Genomic DNA, 22,467 nt, shown 5'->3' with positions numbered 1-22,467 from the left:
GTGAGCGTTCCACTTTGCCACCTGCAATACGGCGCCGACGTTGACGTAAAAGTCAGACCCAAAAGTGGAATCTACGATACGTCGAGGTTTACAGGTCACATGATGTGTTTGTTTTTTTTCTCTTGGGGTGCAAGTGACTTGAGCGCCGCTGTGTGGTCGGAGGCTGCTTTGCTGTTGCCACAGCGCTAAGGAGAGTTGGAGACAGAAAAATGGCGGACATGGAGAAAATCAGTCCTGACTCCTTTCCCTGTCGAGTCAGCTGTTCGCGCAAAACGTTTTTTCAGGGGAAGCTTTTCATTCTCTTCTGCATGCTCGTAGTGGACTCCGGGGGAGCCACAACCCACTGGGTTGTCACAGAGGACGGAAAAATACAACAGCAAGTATGACAGCTCATTGAGTCTCTATCGTTTAGCTTCAAATGCTATCTCAGTTAGCTTTACCTGTAACATGTTTTTCCCATTTTATTCGGGTTTTGATAATGTGGTTTTGGTGGTTCACTTGATCCATGTCAGATTTGTTTGCCCGCCTCCCTAAAGTTACGATTTCCGAGAAAGTACCCCCTGCAAGCCTCAGCGATTTCTAGTACATGGCAGATCTTACGCGAGATAGTAGGGTGAGCGAGGTCAAGATGACCAAAACATACCGGCTGGCCGGGTCCCTGTCGGCGTCCCTTATCACTATCCCGCTATCAGCTAAGTTAATGCTTAATAAAGTTACGGTTGCGTTTCGTTTACGTTCTAATCGTTGGGGGTGTGTACAATGTATTATTTTGCATCAGTTTGATATTTGAATATATCCACTCAACTTGTTGTAGGTTGATTCACCTTTGAATCTCAAGCATCCGCATGATGTGGTGATCTTTATGAGACAAGAGTCCCGTGTGAACTACCTCAAGAAACTGGAGGTGAGTAAGTTTTGACCTTGTGTCACTGAAAATTATGTTCATGATATGAGCACTAGAAATTCTCTACAATAATTCCTCAGGTAAAATTGACGTTTGAATTTTTAACCTATCCGCCATTATTGCTAAAAACAAAACAAAACTCCGAATTGTTTGTAGTCTCTTTCTGTAATGCTCTAAGGTGCCACAAGATGGTGCCAAAGCTCTGTCACAACAGGGAAAGACATATTCACTGATGTATCATGATTGCAGACAAGTTCTAAACATTATTGGGGGGTGAATTACTGTGTTTTTCACTTTGCAGTAGGGCTTTCAGTTTATTCGCAGGGGATTATTTTAAGTTAATTACTATAGTTTTTTGTTTGTTTGTATTTTACCTCTATTTTTTTCTCTCTGAATTTTGAGCAGAAGCTGCTCGTGGCACAGAAAATTCACATTGAGGAAAATGAGGACAGGGACACAGGGCTAGAGCAGCGACACTACAAAGAGGACGCAGACTGCATTATGGCCAAAGTACCTCTTGGTGACCTTGACCTGTATGATGGCACTTACATCTCCTTAGAGAGTAAAGATATTCGGTAAGTCTGATGTACAAAAAAAAAGTACTTCCTTCATTAGGGCACAGACTAAGTTTGAACAAAAAAGCAAATTGACTTACTATGTTTCTTCCTCCTCTCCCTTGTGTGTAGCCCCGAAGACTACGTGGATTTACTCTCGGCTCTGCCTCCAGATCTAGAAAAGCCAGACTGTGCAAGAGTGTTAGAACTACCTTATAGTATCCATGCATTCCAGCATCTCAGGGTGAGTATTATGGTCAGCTGGTCACCAGTTGCACTTAACCTGATATTGCCATTTTCAAAAGCTTGTGCTGGAGTGATTGAAAGTGAAATTTATAAATTATTTGATAATTAATTAATATATATATATATTAGGGGTGTTAAAAAAAATCGATTCGGTGATATATCGCGATACTACATCGCGCGATTCTCGAATCGATTCAATAAAAAAAAAAATCGTTTTTTTTTTTTTTTTTTTTTTTTTTTTTTTAAGAGCTCAGAATTGTTCATTCGGTAGTTACCGATTCAACGTCTTATCATTGCCTTTTTTTTGTGTGTGTGTGTGTGTGTGTGCGAATCGATTTTTAAACTTCCATTTTTAATGGAAAAATATTCAACAAAACGTCTGACTTCGGGTTAGGATTCACACCTTGAGCATGGAAGAATGTTATATGAACGGAACATTAAGCCTTAATATTTTATTTTAATGCTGTTCAAACATGAAACAGATTACAACCTCTATAAGACTGAAATTTCAGATAAATAAATAATACATTTTCATATAAATCTTACACTCTACAAGCTTACTGATTAGTTTTTTCTAAATTTGAATGGAAAAAAATCGCAACAATCGACTTATAAATTCGTATCGGGATTAATCGGTATCGAATCGAATCGTGACCTGTGAATCGTGATACGAATCGAATCGTCAGGTACTAGGCAATTCACACCCCTAATATATATATATATATATATATATATATATATATATATACACACACATAAGAGCATTTTGTTCTGGAAACTGTTTGCAGTTGTTGAAAAGTAGTGCAGTGAAAATGCAGCTCTTTTCTTATGAATAACTGACCAATAATCATAATGATTCAAGTAATAAAATTAAAATGACTCTTATTATTTTGAACATAATCGACAATCAACATATATGCAACCTAGGTACAATGAATGTGAGCAGACTATCTGTCATGTCAAGTAATAAAGTAACACATAACATGTATGTGTTCTTATTGGTGTTTTTGTAGGGTGTCCAAGAGAGGGCAAACCTCACATCCCCGTTACTTTCAAAAGAGGACCCAATTTATAGTTCTTTGTCACATAAACTGGGTCACAGTATAGACGTGGTGGGCCATCGCATCCATCAAGCATTACTGAGGGTAAGCTCTTTTTTGTTGTTGTTGTTGTTGTTGGACACAAACATGTAATGTGAAAAAAATTTGGAACTTAGAACTTAACTTTTTGCATTATTGACTTATTTAAGACTGACATTGTATTTCTATTTTGTCAAAGTCAGTTTGTGGCTCGTGTTTATGATCAGGTTTTGGCAGACGTGGACCTATTATTGCACTACATTTTACAATAAGCCTCTTCGTCCAGCTATCAAAAGGACTACTATCATTGTGAAATCTTAAAAAAATAACAATAATCCAACAAAAAGAATATTAATGTGTCCTTTCTGTTCCAGAATACATCATCATGGGTGCTGTACAACATGGCTTCATTCTATTGGCGTATGAAGAACGAGCCTCAAAGGGTGATGGATTGTGTGGTGCGCGCTCTGCACTTTTCCCCTAGGTAGAGTCAGCCTCTTCACAAGGTCCCTGCTAGATGCTTCAGTTTGTTTGAGAGCGGCCACATATGTTCACATTCCCACGTTCGTTGTGTGTTATTAGGCATCACAAGGATGTAGCCCTGGTGAATATGGCCAACGTCCTGCACCGAGCCCATTTCTCAGCAGATGCTGCTGTTCTCGCCCACGCTGCCTTGGACCTGCCCTCGGACCTGTTTACCAGTCACTACACTTTGGGAAACATTTATGCTGTAAGTTTAAAGGGGCCCACATTACTGCACTGCAGGCAGCAAGGTTCACACTTGAATATTATTTAAACCAAAATGTTACCACAAAACTATTGGTTTTCTTTTTACTGTCAGTGTAATCTGATGTATTCACACATGTGCCTTCAGGCAGGTAAGAGGGAGTCCATGGAGTGGAAAGGGCTTTTTATTCAAGCTATATTAAAACTGCGGATAACCATCATTTACAAATCTGTTTATTCCGATCTTCTCTGCCCTACCAGATGCTTGGGGAATACAACCACTCAGTGTTGTGTTATGAGCAGGCATTACAGGCCCAGCCAGGCTTTGAGTTGGCCTTAAGGAGGAAGCATGCCGTGCTCTGCCAGCAAAAGCTTGAGCAGCGCCTCGAAGCCCAGCACAGGTACACATGTCCAGCTTTAATGTAATTGCAGTTTACATACATTTGTAAAAAAAAAAAAATAATATATATATATATATATATATATATATATATATATATATATATATATATAGTGATTAAAATATGTCATGGTAATTATATGCACCAGTGAGTACAGTACATAGTACAAGTATGTAGTATATTTTAACTTACCTCGCTAAGCTTAGCCACTCGTGTAGCCATAACTAAGTACTTATTTTACAACTGAGTTCTATTCCAACAGTAGTGTTGTAATGTGAATTTCTGCACATTACAATGTGTATTGTTGCAATGGAATGATTACTTTTTTTTTCTTTTTTTCTTCAAGATTGCAGGGCAAACGTACAGTATAAGCACCGATTCTGGTATCGTATCGGTCGGTCTATGTGAACTAGGGGTGTTTAAAAAAAAATCGATTCGGCGATATATCGCGATACTACATCGCGCGATTCTCGAATCGATTCAATAATCGGCAGAATCGATTTTTTTTTTTTTTTTTTTTTTTTTTTTTTTTTTTTTTTTAGGATTCACACCTTGACCATGGAAGAATGTTATATGAACGGCACATTAAGCCTTAATATTTTTATTTTAATGCTGTTCAAACATGAAACAGATTACAACCTCTATAAGACTGAAATTTCAGATAAATAAATAATACATTTTCATATAAATCTTACACTCTACAAGCTTACTGATTAGTATTTTCTAAATATGAATGAAAAAAAATCGCAACAATCGACTTATAAATTCGTATCGGGATTAATCGGTATCGAATCGTGACCGTTCGTATCGGGATTAATCGGTATCGAATCGAATCGTGACCTGTGAATCGTGATACGAATCGAATCGTCAGGTACTAGGCAATTCACACCCCTAATGTGAACGAGTTTGTTGCTATGCACCATTTGAAACTTTGTATTACACGACCATCGTAAGCCTGCAATATTTTTTCATTTATATTAATATTATTTATCTCCTACTTTTTCCAGTATATAGATCATCAACCTCCCATCCCTCACTGTTAGAAAAGTAACTGAAGTAGCGGTTGATCTGATTTGATTTTTAATTGCTTACATTTTACCTTGACTTGAGTAAACTACAACCATCTTTAGTTCTAAACAACACTTGAGAACATTAAGTGTGATATTCAACTCTAAATGTTCACATTCACCTCTTAATGTAAGCATATTTGTGTTCTCTATGGTTTTGATGACCCAAGATTGTTTGTAGCATAAATGTGACTTGACTGAAGAAAAATCTTTCTGAACAGTAAACCACAAAAATGCTGCAATCATTAACATATTATTGGAACACTGTCCATATGAATTCGAAAAGCTTTTCTCCTCTCCTTTTCTCTTTCATTATACAAACGTTGTGATGACAACTGTTAAATATACAATTGTATTTGTGGATGTGATTATGGCTCTATGTTTAGGTCACTGCAGCGAACCTTGAATGAGCTCAAGGAATACCAAAAGCAGCATGACCACTACCTTCGCCAGCAGGAGGCGCTAGATAAACACAAGCTGCTGCAGGAAGAGCAGATCCTGCACAACATTATCCATGAGACCCAAATGGCCAAAGAAGCCCAACTTGGTAAAATGCTGATCGTGGTATATCCAAGGTTACAGGCAGTGATCATATTTTTTCTGTTGTTAATGTATCTTCACAACTAGCATGCAACATTAGAGGTTAAAGTAATGCAACATTTCTGGCTTTCCTATTGATGTCATTGTTTGAATCTAAAGGACAAGTATTTTATTGTCACAGGGAACCATCAAATCTGCCGCCTGGGTCAACAGCAGCGCAGCCTCCATTGCCCATTCGATCTGCCTGTGCGCTATCACCGTGGTGACCTCTTTGAAAATGTTCATTTTGTCCAAGTAAGTGTTGATTCACTTCTCTTGTATGTCTTATCGTATGCTATTCAAGATTATTTTGGGGTTAATAAAAACTGTCGGCAAACTCCTCAATCAAATAAATAACACTGACTTTTTTTCTTTGGCTGTTGCCTCCCTTTCTTCATAGTTTGGCGAAGAGATGTCGGTGGCATCCAGTGTGGCACTTGTGTCAGATCACAGTTCAAATCTGTCCACACACAGCCCTCAGCTCCATCCTTCTGTGTCAGGTGACCAGGATCCAGTTGCTGCTCTTTGGAGCGATCATCATGATGACACACAGGCAAGACGGATGATTGCAGTTGATTGTAGTTTACAACATATTCTTTTCTTCCACTATTTATTTAAATGTAGAGCCTTACTGATTGCTTTTTGCAACACTGTGTCGGACATATTGTGGATTTTATTCCCCCCCAATAATTAGAAACGTTTGCTATTATGTTTTCATAATGTCTTTCACATGCAAAGTACCTCAAGGATCAATAATTATAGAATGCTTGTCACACCCTAATATTTTGTCTTACTGATATTGGCCTCGTTTTGAGGGGTTGGCCTGTTATATGCAAGTGAGCCAACCGTCATCACATCCCACATACATTTGAGCCAATGTATTTCATCACCGTAAAAGCCCTGCTGCACTTTGCGGTCCCAAATTGCCTGACCTATTGATAACTCAGCACGCGCCAGGCCCTACAAGACATGGATAGGCATGCCTGCAACGCATGGATATTCTATTCTCCCTTGTGGAGTCAGCACTTCATCACCAAGAACCCAAATAAAACTTGTCATTTAGTGTGCTGGTCCATGTATGTGGCACAGACCAGCACTCCAGAGACCCAACTATTTTTATGCAAGGCAAGGCAAGGCAAGGCAAGGCAAGGCAAGGCAAGGCAAGGCAAGTTTATTTGTATAGCACATTTCATACACAAGGCAACTCAATGTGCTTTACACAAGGAAAGACAACACATAAGCATCAAGAAACAGTAGTTAACATTCAGAGGAAAAAAAATAAAAATAAAAAATAAAAATAGGTTACAAAATTTACTAAAAAAAAAAAAAAAAAAAAACATACAATAACAATCTTAAAACATTATTCAACAAACTTTAAAACATTTAACATAAGGAAGTTTAAAATAATATTAATATATTAATATATATAATTAATATTATTAAAAAAACAAAAACAAAAAACAAAACAAAAAAACACTTAATTAAAGCTGTTTAAAAGTCCCTAATCAAAGGTATAAGAAAAAAGCTAAGTTTTTAACCTGGGTTTAAAAGCATTTACACTCGGGGCTGACTTAACTTCTGTTGGTAGCCTATTCCATCTGTGTGCAGCATAATAGCTAAATGCAGCTTCACCATGTTTGCTTCGAACTCTGGGTTCCACTAGTTGGCCCAAGTCTGTAGATCTCAGAGCCCTGCTGGGCTTGTACTCAATCAGCATTTCTTGGATATATTCAGGACCCAAACCATTTAGTGATTTATAGACGAGTAGCAGAAAATCCATTCTACAGCTGACAGGGAGCCAGTGTAAATCCTTAAGTACTGGAGTAATATGTTCTGATCTCCTTGTTTTGGTCAGAACTCGAGCTGCAGCGTTCTGAATGAGCTGCAAGTGTCTCATGTTCTTTTGAGAGAGTCCAGTCAGAAGACCGTTACAGTAATCTAGTCTGCTGGAGATAAAAGCATGGATAAGCTTCTCTTGGTCTGCTTGAAGCATGCAGTCCTTCAGTCTGGATATGTTTTTCAGCTGGTAAAAGGCTGTTTTAGTGATGAATTTAATATGATTGCTGAAGGTCAGATCTGAGTCTATTAGTACCCCAAGATTTCGAACTTGGTCTTTAGTTTCTAAAGACAGTGACTCAAGCTGTTTTTTAACAGCAATCCTCTTTTCTTTATTGCCGAAAACAATGAGCTCTGTTTTGTTTTCGTTCAGCTGAAGGAAATTTTGGTTCATCCAGTTGTTAACTTGCTCTAGAGAATGACACAATGCGTTAATAGAACTGCTGTCATTTGGGGACATAGATAAATACAGTTGTGTGTCATCTGCATAACTATGATAGTCAACATCGGTGTTCTGAAGCATTTGACCCAAAGGTAACATATACAGACTGAACAACAGGGGTCCAAGGACTGACCCTTGAGGGACCCCACATGTCATGGCCTTTCGAATGCAGCGAATTAAGAAGTCAGTTGTCCCTAATATGTCCCCTTTTAATTCTTGACATATTTGAATGTTGCTACTTTACTCTAAGCATCGTTTTTCAGAAACACTGCACTTAATTCATCCATGTTTATTTTTTTTCCCTGTAGGATGTACAGAAGTTGTTGTGGCCTCAGCGGACAGACTGTGTTAGTGAATACCCAAGTGTCCCGCCTGCGCACTTGTTGCCCACATACCACCTTTTGTTTGAAACCAAGAGTCACAGGCAAGTACACATTCAAGATCTGTGTGTATTTTGTGGGTCGGTGACCATTTCAAAAGTAAAAAAAAAAAATACCATACTGTATAAACTAATTATATTCTATCCGTGCACATTCAGCGAAGTGGCAACTCTTCTCTATGGGAGTGGTACTCCTCCTCAAACCGTGGCCCTGCCAGAGTGTGGTTCTCCCTCCCAAGTACATTCTCCTCCCCTGCCTGCTTCACTGGACTGGCTTCTGGAAGACAAGATGCTACCAGATCCATTTGCCGCCCAGGTGTCTGTCTGCTAGTCTTTGTCCCAAACACCAACCCTTGTAATTCATAGTTAAAATGTTCGATGCATTATCATTGTGTGCAATTACAGATATTGCAGTTTCGGAGTGGTGGTTGGACATTGGAACAAATTGGATCCAGGATTGCCGAAATAATGAAATTAGTAAGCAACACGTCACCTCTGATTTACTTATCTTGCAATGTGTGCATTATCCTCATACATATTACGCCATCAAAAACATAGCTCCATATTTCTGAAGCCAAATATTGCTAAGCAGGTATTGTTTGTATAGGACAAATTATCCAGCTGGCAGGTCCACAATGAAGCATCTCTATTCTGGCGGGCCCAAGGAAATGGCAGTCGTGCCCTTCAGTGCCTGCGCCAAGTGTGGCTCAAAACCCCGCCCTCCCATCGCCATTTGCCCCTCACGAATGCTGCTAATTTGCTGCTACGTTATGGATTGACCACCCACGCACAAACATTGGTGGAGCAAGCACTGGTTTACAATGCAACTGAGGTAAGATACTGGCTTATCTTAATATTGTAATTCTGGATTAGTACTTAGGTCTAGCCACTGATCTTAGAGTGTCAACATAGTTCATCCATAGGTTGCAACAGATATACAGAGAGACTGTAACAGTCATAAAAGTGTTGGTCGATTCATTAATCCTGTTGTAAAACCCAGAAGCCAGTAAAACCCTTATTATTTATTTACTTATTTATTATCTTTATTTATTTATTTGTTTATTTATTTGTTTGTTTGTTTGTTTGTTTATTTGCAAATAACATTGTATACAGTATAGACAGGGATGTGAAAAAGTAATCACCCCCTTATTTTTATTTTATCATATTTTATTGTTATAATCCTGTTTATCACATTTACATTGGCATGATTTGCCCTCTCCTTCATACCACTGTTCTCGATCATTAAGACAATTTTAATGTTTCACAAAGACAACTCAAGTAATACAAAAAAGTCTTTCTAATATATAATCGTATCCGGCCCTAATTACCCCTTGATGATCCCCAAGAGTTTGGAGAAATATTCTGTAAATTGACAAGACAAATGTTTTAACTTTTTGGAAGGTGTGTGGCTGGTTATATTAAATTTAAAATTAACACAGCATTGATTTAAAAAAAAAAAAAAAAGAAAAAGAAAAAAGAGCATGCCAATAGTTAACATGTTTGTGGCAGTGTGATGGATTGGGGCTGATTCCTAATTCAGGGCCTGACCGCTTGTTGTAATAGAACAATGATGTCTTCTGTCTACAAGAAGATCCGTATACAGGCAAATCTACCACTGAATGGCTAAAAAAATATATACATCATTATAAATAGATGAATAAACAAAATAAATGAAAGTTTTGTCATGGCAAAGTCAAATTCAAGACGGTGGAGCTGTCCAAACTCAATCCTCGAGGGCCGGAGTCTTGCAGGTTTTGGATGTTTCCCTGCTCCAACACGCCTGTTCCAATGAGCAGGATCATTATACAGAGCTTGCTGATGACCTTCAGGCATGTTGGACAAGAGAACCATCCAGAACCTGTAGGACTCCAGCCCTCAAGGACCGAGTTTGGACCCCACTGGTTGCATCCAATTGAGATGCTTTGGTATGACCGCTAACGAGCAATTTATGCTCAAAACTCACAGAAGAGTGGGCCCAATCCTTTCACAGTGATGCGAAAGACTCATCATCAAAATTGGTTTGATGTTTGGTTTAAAAAAAAAAAATTAAAAAAAAAACACATCAGTAAGGGGACATACTTTTTCACAACTGTCCATTCTTTTTAATGTGTATTTACATTGTTTGCAATAGACCTACTTGTGTTCAATAGCAAAACTACATGTAGGTATCTGAACAGCGCCCCTTTTCCGCCACCAGCCTCACGCACTCCTCAGCCTGGTGAACTTGCAGTTGGCCCAGGGCAATGTGACCGGAGCGCTGGCCTTGTTTCGCCACACACTGATGACAGCCGTTTCTTCCTCCACTTCCTTCTCATCCTTTGCTGCCTGTGAACAGTGTCGCACCAGCATACCTCTTCTGCGTTGCCTGCAATTTTATCCCTTCCTTTACAACCTTTCGAACCAACAACCCTGCTCTCGTGAGTAACTTTGATGCAAAGAATTTTTACCAGAATTTGTGTTAAAGAGCTAAGCATTTATAGCAACATCATCGATTTGAAGCTTCAATGATCAGTCAATAAAATAGCATTTCACTTTGTATCATTGTTGGACAAAAATAATTAAGCAAACATTTCGCACAGGGAGTCATTACTTAACTATAAAGGGATGTAGTGTAATATCTTCGTCTTTCACTAAGCCATGGAGCCATGTGTCAGGCAGGTTTTCCTTCTCTAATGTTATGCAAGAAAACCCCAGTGCTCTTTCTTTAAGCTGTAAAGGTGGCAGTGAGTACAACATTGAGAATTTATAAGTATTTCACATGTTTGATATGAACACAAACGACACACAATTTATTCGTAACAGTGAGAGAGTGAAGTGAAAAGTGCTTGAAGTGGAGAAGTGTTACCACTCAATTATTTAAACCTGCTGGAAATAGCTGAGGCCAAAATTAGATGTGTCAAAATTTGACTCTCCATAGCCAAATATTCCTCCCACAAAACACATGGACTAAATAATAAACAGATGACACACAGAGTCGAAATGTTGTACAGTTCCTCCCATGTTGACATTCAAAGCAGCTTTCTACCATTAAACAAAACTTGAGGTTGTTAATATTTTACTTACATTTTATTGACACAAATAATTGAAGTAGATAACACAACTTATTTAATTGTTGGAATTTTTTGTTTAATGACTTTACATGTTTTCATCCAGAGGGTTCTGCTTGCATTGCTGAGGATGAACTTGCCATACCGCTGGAGGAGTGGGGTGGCGGTGAAGAAAAACAGGATACGTCTTCTATTTCGGCCATAGAAGACTCTTTGCTCTTTGAAAGTAAGAAATTAAGAATATGATCTACAGTAGAGACACTGTCAGTGATTGGAAAAATGGGAAGATACTTTTACTAGCATCCAGTGGGAACCAAAAATATCTTAATAAGCAACTTTAGTCATACCATATTTATAATAAGCATGGGCCTATCGTGTTTTTCATGGTCACATATTAATAACATCTGTGACATGCTGTTGTCCCCCATAATTATAAATACCCCAATAATTAATCACATCTCACTTGATACCCAATGATTGTTTGTTTTTGTTTTTTTGTTTTTTTTTTGTTTTGTTTTTTTAAAGCCTCCCAGAACTAACCCAATTTGGAAGGGGTGGTCCTGTCTCATTAAGGTAGCCTTTGTTCATCACTTCAGCTGTAATTGGGAACCAATGCATACGGGTCCCCAACCACTGGGCCCCACAGAAAGACTGAACAAAAAATATTTTATTGATAATCAAGAATAGGGCTGTGCAATTAATCAAAATTCAATTACACTTGACAATTACAAAATTGGAATAATCATGAACAAAAATCAAAGATTATTAATACTAATTGTGAGTTGTTTAAATGTATATATTTGTACCTTTTTTTATTTTTATTTTAAAATAACTAATTTAATCAATATTGTTTGGGCCAAAAGAAACTTGCATAACTATAGTGTTTCAAAATTAATTTGTCTAAATATTTTTTACGTTTAAACATTTTCTTGTTTTGTACCAAAATAAAAAACGATCGTTGTCCTAATTATGATTTCAATTATTACCAAATTACGGTAATTGTGATTATTTCCTTCATAATCGAGCAGCCCTAATCAAGACCCAAATAAAGTTTGTTTACTTTTGAAAATCAGGTGCATCTGACTGTGCCTTTGTCAAAACACTCATCTTGATCTTTGTCACTTTTGTGAGTGATTGTAATTTGTGTTTCTCTGCTATTAAAACAGAAGTCATCTTGGACACAAATGGGTCTGGCGAGGCAGCGGGAAAACGGCAAGCTGCTCGCTCTTCTTCAGGGACGCCCCCCTCACTTGCAGAGGGAGGGGTCGAAGGTGAGGAGGAGTGGCAGCTGAAGGAAGATCTGATGGGAGCTTTCGAGGGGGCTTTGGATGTCAGTGGCAAACGAGGCGACTTGCGAGGAATCCGGGTTCTGAAGAATGACCGTGTGATGGGGCCCCGTGGTGGAGGAGGGCCCTGCTTTGGAAACTGTGAGGATGACGACGGTTCAGAATGGGTAATGGCACATATTGCTCCTATATACAAACCGGCTACTTAGAATATGCAGTGTTAATAAACATTGTTTGGCCTTTTTGAATGTGTGATGTTGATGTGTTGCGTTTCAGATCACCTTTCAAGTAAAGAGAGTAAGAAAAGCAAAGGTGGATGAGACTGAGAATGTGGCCATGTCTGAGGATAGCCAGGGTGGGGAGCCGTTGTCTGAAGGACATTCAGTTCTGGAGATTAGCGGACCAACTATCCCATCAGCAGGTCCTCCAGGTACCACTAACTTACACCAGGCTGAATAATGCAAGGTGCTGGACTCCCAACCGGTTGAATATACATCTTAGTCTTTTTCTTTGTCCTGGGCAGGCCGCTGGAGGGACTATACAAGTCTTGGCTGGCCAGGGCCAGAGGAGTGTCAGCGCACCCGAAGGGTCGACCTTACCACTGCAGCAAGCACTTGGCTAGCCGTGTCGGCCAAGAACATCGAGTAAGCTTTTGTCCCATGATAGGTTAATTTTCCCCTTATCTAACATTGAAGGCTATGATCGCAAGTTCCCACCCTTCAACTTTTAAACCTGATTACGGAGATTTGATTCCCGGTCTGTCCCTTTAACTCATTCACTTGCAGCCATTTTCACTGAAGCAACCCCCTTCGCTCCCAGCTGTTTTACTGGATTTTGACTGATTTTGCAAGGCCCACAAAATATTGTTTTCTATTACTATAAAAACACGGAACCCACCAAAAGAAAGATTAGTCTCTTCTTTCATCAGAAAAAAAAGTATATTTCTATCTGTTTCTGTTTTGCAGCAATTAGCATTAGAATATACTTAAGTTTCATCATTATTCATGGCACTGGTTGATCCATTATGCTCTGCTGCCACTTGCGGGCCGTTTTTGTAATTATTCCATCTGTTCTCTGCAGCTGAGAGGCTACATCACAGCCTTCTGTATGCTCTAGCATTTAAAAAACAAAACAAAATAAAAAAAAAAAAAAAAAACGTATAAATATATCACACTTGATACATTTAAAATAGAACGTATTTATACGTTGTTGGGAGCAAATTAGTTAAGAGTGGCCTCAAGTTTTTGTCAACATTTTAGTTCAGGTCGACAGTAGTCACTCGCTTTCTGCCACCCGAAAATATTCCATCATCTATTTACAAACATTTTTAATCGGTCTAATGATGGAGTTTGTTCTTGCCTTGACACATAACCCAAAATCTGTACATAAATAGGACCGCACCACCTAATGTGATAATCTTTGCTAACACAGTAGTGATGGCGTAATTATAGTATTTGTATGAAAATAACTTCTATGCCATGAATATAAAACAAGTATTGAAATGTCTTCCTGTGCCATGTGAACACGTATTCTTACTCGGCTGCGCAAATTAGTTCATTGCACGTCATGTGAAACCTTAAACGGTCATATGTCAGTACCATTGTAAACCACTGACCAACTACAGTATACATTTATGCTTTTGAGGTATGGCAGTGATTGACAATTTTATTCAATGCCTCGTCCCCCAGCATCACAGAGCACATCGATTTTGCTACTCCACTCCAGGAGCCAGCTGTGGAGCCTTTATGCAATGCAAACCTCGCTGCCAGTATGCACACCCTCGACCACCTGGCAGGCATGGCTAATCGAGCTGCCATCCACTACACAGGGGAGAGCCAACTCAGTGAGGTAGGCCAAAGCACAGGTCACATGACAAAAGACAGGATCATCAGCTCTAAGTACAAAAATTAGATTATAATAACAGTCATTATTTTTTTTTTTTAATATTCCTGACCTCAGGTGCTGCAAAATCTTGGCAAAGAGGAATTCTCTCCTCAGTCTTTTGAGCAGGTGGGGACTCGAATTGCTAAAGTATTAGAGAAGGTAAGTTGAAATTTAAATCTGAAAGCAGTACCAGAGTAACATTTGCGTTGTTCTGTCATAAAAGAAAAAAAAAATACTTGCTATGAAAGGTGCTTTTGAGATTAAGATGCACTTAAAAAGTTGGTGTGATTATAACAAATGTTGTTGCATTACGTCATAGCAATTAAATGAATCCATTATCTGCAAATAGTAAATAGTTTTCTCTTTATTATGACTAACCATGATATAAATAGCACTGCATAGAAAACAAACCCTAATATTAAGCTCTATTGATTTTTTTAAAATACCAATTTAGCCTTTGTTGAATACTTTGGTTAAAATCCTTGTTTAAATCAAATGTTGAACTTAAGACATGATCTCTCCTAGAACCAAACATCATGGGTATTATCCAGTATGGCTGCTCTTTATTGGAGGGTGAAAGGTCAAGGGAAGAGGGCAATTGACTGCTTGCGACAGGCCCTCAACTACGCCCCCTATCATATGAAGGTAGGTCATCTCTGAGCCTTTAGCAACAGTCAATGAGAAATTATAACCATCTCCGATTAGGTTTTTTTTTTTTTTAAATTATTATTTTTCCTTAGCGCTTTCTCTCTTTGTGGTAGTATGCAACTTCCTCTTCTCCGTTTATTGTTAAGGAATGGGTGGATTGATTTTTCTATGAGGAGACTGATACAACGTCATACAAATATTCATTATATGCTAAATTATTAACAATGTAACACTTCAAATTGTTTTGCAAATACAGTGGACCCCTGCTTTTGATGCATAAAAACACTAAATACAATTCTCAATATAGCATTTTTTTCCTTAAAATTGGATGAAATTAATGACAATTTTCTATTGTTCTAATATTTAGTTGCTGATCGGAAAACTGCCACAAGAGGGCGGCCATGTCAAGAACCGATAACGGAAATACTAGAATACTTGTTATTCATTCCATCTTTAAATTAGTATTTAATCATACATTATGGGGAAAAATATTTCAGTACTATTACTAGTAATTCCTAATATGTTTTTGCACCCCTGTTAACCAGGATGTTCCACTTATCAGCCTGGCCAACATCTTCCAGAATGCCCGACTGTGGGAGGATGCTCTTACAGTTGCTCGCATGGCTGTCGAAATTACTCCACACTTTGTGGTTAACCACTTCACTCTTGCCAATGTCTACATCGCTATGGTAAATTTTCTCCCCACTTGCATCAATGAAGTGGATGTGCCTGTATGGATGCAATGCTTCTGTTTCTTGATGACAGGAGGAGTTTGAGAACGCAATGCGCTGGTATGAGTCCACGTTGAAACTGCAGCCAGAGTTCGGCCCTGCCAAAGACAGACTGAGAACCATTCAGTGTTACCTGCTCACCAAAAGGGAACGTCGTCATCCTTAATCAAAGAAGTTGCCATCATGTCCACGATCGAGAACACACAAACATACTTGCACAAAAAAACAAAAAACAAAAAAAGATGAAAAAAAACTAGAAGTCTCTTTAAAGCCCATTTAAACTGGTATAACAGCTCTTTGAAACAGTTAAACACCACAAAGCACAGCTGATATTATTACTCGCAGTTCTGTTCTTCTAACGGTTCATGTTTGCAAATACAGAAGGGAAGTCAAATTTGGCATACACGCCCCATTGTTGACATTTTAACATACATGCAAGAGTTGGCATTAAAAATAAAAGGGAAAACCATAATATTGTTATACTATTACAAAAATTCAGCTATACCGAAATGTATGCATTTTGTGGCCAGGAGACAGTGTTGTTTTAAATTTATTTTAACGGTAAGTTTTAATTGAAAGGGTTATAATTAATAAAATCCTCCATAAAGCGATGTTGAGATGGAATGTGCTTCACATCTCAGTCATCACATAGTTTACACTTTTCAAGAATATATGCCCTCGTTGTTTCCGCTCATGAAATGGACGGTAATGTTCGCACTTTTGTAATCATTCCTATTTATATGGGACCTACAAACTGATTTTGCTCCAATCTAATTTAATGGAAAAAAAAAAAAAAAAAACTGAATTATGCTGCATTTGCTTCTTAAAGTAATCATCAGGCAAAAAGAAAAAAAAAAAAAAGATTTCCTTCTGGCCCTCACAAGTGGAATCTGTATTAAATGATGTACAGTATTAAAGGCCGTGTGTGGATTTCAACTGCTTGTTTTTGTGTTCTCTCTTTGGAAAATCAAAAGTGCTTAAACGCCTAAGTAAAATCCCATTTTCCCCATTTTCACAGCTTGCACTTCAAGTTAGTTTGCAAATGTGTTGAAAACACTTTTCCACTGACCACATGGTGTCACTGTCTGACTTTTTCAACAAGTCTTTTGTTTTATTTCCATTCAAATTCAGGTTGAGTTACAAGCAGTTACATTTGAAATGTTAGCGGTATAATGGCAGGTGCTCGCCGCCTGAGGTCCTGTATTAAACGAACTTGGCTTTGCCATCGCAAGGTCACCTTATATATGCCGAATGAGCTAATTGTCTCAAATGGCTTGGCCCTCCTGGTTAAAAAATTTTCTTTGGATGCATGCCAATGATTTTACGTCACTGAAACCTGCTGTGGATCTACTTCAGTGTCCATGATGCTTCAAAAATAACTCAAGGTTCTGGTGTTACTTTTAGCACATTTTCAAGGATGGGCCTTGAAAATTGTGCTTGCCATGCGGGAAAGACATGGGAAAAGTAGGCTGTATTGGCATATTGTTTTTTTTTTACATATATATATATATATATATATATAAATATATTATTTACAAAATGTTGGAATGTTTTTAGCTTATTTGAACAAAGTTTATGCTAAAATAGGTGCAACATCCAATTACTCTGGTCTAATTCTAATTTATTTTATTAAGTGATGAATGGGTGTTGAAACGTGTTAGAAAGCAAAATTCGACCATCAAATCAAATGTCATTTGTATATAGCACTTTTCATGTAAAAAACTACAACACAGTTTTACAGAAATAAAAATTCAATAGAAAAAAGCAAGCATAGAAACCAACCCCTCACGTCCATCCACACGCTACAATCCGCATGTAGAGACAAAGGCATGAGGATCAAAACAATTGTGGGAGCAAGCCACGAGTTTCTTTGTAGGTACACTTGAAAAAAAATAAAATAATGTGTGTAGAATTTCTAGTGAATTTCCGTAAGATCGTGACAAAAACTGTAAATACAAAAACAATGAAACGTGTAATTTCCATTATGTTGTAAAACTCTTAACCAAACACATATTTGACGGTAAGAAAATGTTAAGATGACTTTTTTTTTTTTTTTTTTTTTTATAATTCACAAATTACTGTAATTTAAACACAGCTAAACTGTAAAACACAAACCATTGTGATACAGCTAAAATTACATTGCAGTGTTAGAATAACACTTTTCGTCAGTAGGTTCTTTGGTACATTTTGTTTATGCCAAAAAAATGCATTTTAGAAATTCATAGTACAGATAAGAATATTTAGATATACAGTTAACACGTGTAAAAAATAAATATTTGTCTTTACAGGAAAAAAAATAAGCTGTGGTTACAAGAATAATTCTGTAAAAAAAAAAAAAAAAAAAAAAAAAAAATTGATACTTGCCGCTTTTAAACTTATACATTCAACAGTCCTTAGCCAACAGGAGGTGTGGAACGGTGTTAGAGTGGTCGTCTTGCAACCCTGAGGTTGTTGGTTCAAGCCCAGCGCAGTATGATGGTATTGAAGATCCATGGGCAAGTTATGAAGCTCCAGTTGTTCCTGTTGCTGTGAAATGAATAGTCAAAATGCAAACTACTTTGAGGATCTTGTAAAGTAGGAAAGCGCTATACAAATGAAGTACCATGTTCCAAGAATATGCTGCTTTTATGCTATTTTCTTCTGTAAAATTTACATGCAGCTTCTTTTTATTGTACATTTAATACCAGTAAAATAAACAGGTTGTTATGTAAAGTTGTTTAAATTTCCACTGTATTTTTGGACAAAATTTCATTGGTAACCACCGCTGCCGAATTTTCCCCATAAAAACAACACAAAGAAACTTTAATCTAAGCGATGCGCTAAACCAGTTTGAGCAGCCAGGGTGCAGAGTCTCTTTAATAAAAATCTGGCGTAATTCTGCATCAAGAGATTCCTTTCGCACCAGGACTGTGAGTTGATGTGTATCCGCATTATGCCTGATGCCATTTAAATACTTTAAAGGAGCTGTTTTGGTACTCTACTGTGATTCATCGAAAACCTCAATGGATATTTCTCTAACATGTTTCTATACAAGAAACATTTTAACTGGTTAAAACACATTTTCTATCATTTTATTTTAAAATGGTAACTTGGATAGGATACAGTAATAATTATTGATAATTTTGTGGTCTTCTTCAGAAGGGGCATCACCGCTGCTGTTTTGTCGGCAGCGTAGCCATTTGAGCTATTTTTTCTCCAGCACTCCTGCAGTTATTTTTTTGTATAATCCATAGGTTTAGTACTGTTTTTACATAAACTAATCTTGTTGGTTCAATTAGTGCGGTTGTTGCTTGTAGCATCCCATATTAAAAACAGTTAGTGTTCCACGTTACAGTGTTTCATGATTGTCAACACATATTTCTTAATAAAATAATGGCTTTCTCAACACTGCACACACAAAAATGCTAAACCTGACACTTCCTTTGCAAGAAGACTCTAGCTATCAAATCTCTACATTGTGTTCACAAAATGGAAGTCGTATTTTCATTGGCACCACACAGTCGTATTTTCCAATGACGCATAGCATTCTTTGAGCACACACAACTAAGCTTTTGTTGCACGCTACAAAGCATTTACAGCACAATGTAGTGCAAAATTGAAAACACTATTGTAAAATGGAACACATCATATCAATCACGACAGTGATTCTGGAAAATAAGATATTTATCCATTTGTAAAAATGCTTCAATGTAGCCTCCTTTTTTCGTTAAACAAACTTACAACAGCATGCAAATATGCAACCAAAAATGTTTTATTTTTGTACATGACTGAGGAATAATCATGATCAAGCATCATCATGCCTTCGGTTTCTGTCAGGCCAGAGGGCCTCGTCCACGTCACAGGCGATGTTCTCCCTATCTAGACATCTCTGGAAGAACCGCCTTGAGTGGCGTATGAATCCCTGAATGGACTCGAGGTTTACGTCACCACAGGCTTCTTCCATGGCCTGGACAAGTGGGACCTGAGTCTGGGGGGTTTGCTAATACACCTTGCACCTCCAAGCAGAAAAGAACTCCTCTATGGGGTTGAGTAATGGAGAGCATGGAGGGAGGAATACATAACACCCTAAAATGTGGGTGGTCCTGGAACCACTGACGTACAAGCAGAGCCCGGTGTGTAGTGTTTAGACAACAGGTGATTTGCAATTGGTATCAGAGTGTAAAGAAGGAAAGTCAGAGTCTAGTCATAAGGCGGTGTGAAGTAGTGACAATTCAGGTCGAGCGATTGGTACATGAAGTTAAGGTTGTGCAAATTGTGCCAAAGTTTAGATTTCTGTGTGCTAGCGATCGTGAAAAACTGTAATTCAATATTTCATATAAGATTGTTGTGAGGTGGAATCCTCGTACCTCCTAAATCATCACTTTTCAGGAAACAAAAAACAAACAAACTCAGGATTGCTCAACCATTATCTTTAATTGTGGGAATAAGCATTCCCACATATGTTATTGTGATTTTTATTCTCCCCACTTTTTTTTGCCGCGTAACAACTCCCACATAATACTTCCGATTTACACCGTTCAAATTTCAACAAGCGTCTAAAATTCACTCCTCCCGGGTTATATATCGTCTGATTCCACATTACTTACAGTATTTGCACAATTTAACGTGTAATATCAACTTTTCCCCATTCATTTTCAATGGGACAGACATGAAATTGTTCTAAGTATCACTTTCCACGCCCACTTCCATACATATAACTTATCATCATTACCAGGTGTCTGATACTGCACAGTCGGTATAGTGCATTGCCTACTAGTAACCAGGAGATCATCATTTGATAATTTAACTCTCAATTGACTTCATTTCATATCATTCAAATCTTAGCATTCAGTATTCCCACGCAATTTCTCCAGAAATTGTACTTAGTCTAGTTATTAATTATTATTATACATTTGCATTAAAATGTATGGCGAAAGCATTTCCCCCCGATTACTGTTTATCAACCAGTGATTTGTGTTTAATTCATACTTTGTATTTGTAGAGTGATTAAAAAAAAAAGGGGGAGCCGGAGGGATTGATGTTGTACTATGTTACCGGTTCGGCCATTTTTTTTTTTCCAAAGTAAAAGCAGATGTTTATAAATGTCTTATTTTGATTAAAAACCAAAGATAATCAGTCTTCTTTCACAAAGGACTACAGAAATCAGTGAACAATTACTGTTGATATGGTGAAATTTGAGGATTTGGACACATTTAAAATAAAAAAAATGGCTTGAAACAATTACTCGATTATTAAAATAAATTAATTTAATTGGCAGATGATCACATCACATTGGTCTGAAATGACCACAAAAAGGGGGAAGGAATTAATTATTAAAAAATAAAAAATAAAATAAATAAAAAATAAAAATAGCAAAAATGCACATTTTGACTTTGGTTGAAGGATCCAGGCTTTTTGGTTACAATTCTTATGTAGTGTAATCACTTACAAATGAATGAAATCAGACACTACCTTTTGCCTCATAAAAAAAAAAAAAAAAAAAATCACTTAAAAAATACACACACACGCATAAACGCACCCCCACACACAAAATATATATATATTTTTCATTACATGATCGCCATTGAAAGACAATGTACTATTTGCTTGCTTGCTCTACTGAGCAAGGCATCAGTCGACTCTTCAAATCCTCTCTTACGTTACGGTAGCTACTGTAGCAGTCTTACAGCTATAAAACCAAGAAGCATTGGCAGCAAATACAATTGATTGGAAGGGATTCATTCACAGGCATAAGTGCAGCTACATCGCACAGGCGTGAACCACTTTTTCTTTCATGCATCTCTCCACCCCCACACCCTTAAATCACAAGACCTAAAAATGGCACAAGCACAGCGCAGTCTGCTATTTTTAGAATCCAGTAAAAGAACAGGACGGTTGCAGAGAGGCTGAAGCGTATGCACACCGGGCTTTAAATACAAATGCAGGTTTATTTACCCCACCCTTCCCATTCACATTTGAAACCACCAAACAGACATCGCTAACGTGCATTATTTATTGTTACTCCCTTGTTCTATTCCTGTCCAACAGAACTCTGTGCCAGCTCCGCTCGGAAATGTTTCTCAATGAATAATTGAGCGGAGTTACATTTTTGTCTTCGCCGCGGTGTATAAATAGCTCATGTGCATCAAAGCATGCGTGGATTTGTCAGGGACGTTGAGCCCAGCAGTAGGAGCCTTGTTGTTATGTAATAGGCATGTGACTTGGCGCACCACAGAGCCACTGCATTGAATGAGCGTGTGAGGCACTGGACCCATTGAGTGTTTTCAGACTGGTTGTATAGTCGCTGCTTCGGCATTTTGTTTGATGACTGATTTATTTTTATTTTTTTTTTAGGACAAAGGTGCACCTTATTGATATAGTGATGTAGTGATACATTCATCTCTTTCACTTGTTGGCCACGAATTGCTGAATGGGTTCAGTTTTTATCCTCCTTTAATTGCATGTCCGCCTTATAAATGTACATTTATGAAAGGGAGAGCCCCCCCCCCCCCATCTCCGATTCTGTCCAAAGTTTGGCATTTCTTCCCATGCTAAACTTTTGACGATCATTGTGTTATCATTTCACATCTGAACTCGTATTTTTAGCACAGCACCGCCGAGTATAGTAACGGATGTTGCTGCAAGATATTACATAATTGAGTGATAGTGACTTTTTATA

At 37.9% G+C, this 22,467-nt stretch overlaps 1 protein-coding gene across 1 annotated transcript; it reads left to right on the top strand.

Moving 5' to 3' along the window:
• Positions 1 to 133: 133 nt before the first annotated feature.
• ttc17 (tetratricopeptide repeat domain 17) lies at positions 134 to 16,756 on the top strand. The gene is made up of 25 exons (XM_077518828.1): positions 134 to 380; positions 815 to 904; positions 1,310 to 1,479; positions 1,591 to 1,702; positions 2,718 to 2,849; positions 3,158 to 3,267; positions 3,366 to 3,513; positions 3,771 to 3,910; positions 5,364 to 5,524; positions 5,699 to 5,811; positions 5,957 to 6,109; positions 8,143 to 8,258; positions 8,373 to 8,529; positions 8,619 to 8,690; positions 8,821 to 9,045; positions 10,411 to 10,630; positions 11,367 to 11,486; positions 12,427 to 12,713; positions 12,823 to 12,976; positions 13,070 to 13,190; positions 14,235 to 14,394; positions 14,506 to 14,589; positions 14,956 to 15,075; positions 15,624 to 15,767; positions 15,844 to 16,756. The coding sequence occupies exons 1-25, from the start codon at positions 210 to 212 to the stop codon at positions 15,973 to 15,975; spliced, it is 3,612 nt and encodes a 1,203-aa protein (XP_077374954.1). The 5' UTR covers positions 134 to 209; the 3' UTR covers positions 15,976 to 16,756.
• Positions 16,757 to 22,467: the final 5,711 nt, after the last annotated feature.

This window comes from Festucalex cinctus, chromosome 4 (assembly GCF_051991245.1).
Source record: "Festucalex cinctus isolate MCC-2025b chromosome 4, RoL_Fcin_1.0, whole genome shotgun sequence".
Lineage (NCBI taxonomy): Eukaryota > Metazoa > Chordata > Actinopteri > Syngnathiformes > Syngnathidae > Festucalex > Festucalex cinctus.
The sequence above is the reverse complement of the archived record's forward strand: the minus strand, read 5'-3'. Positions and strand labels throughout refer to the sequence as shown.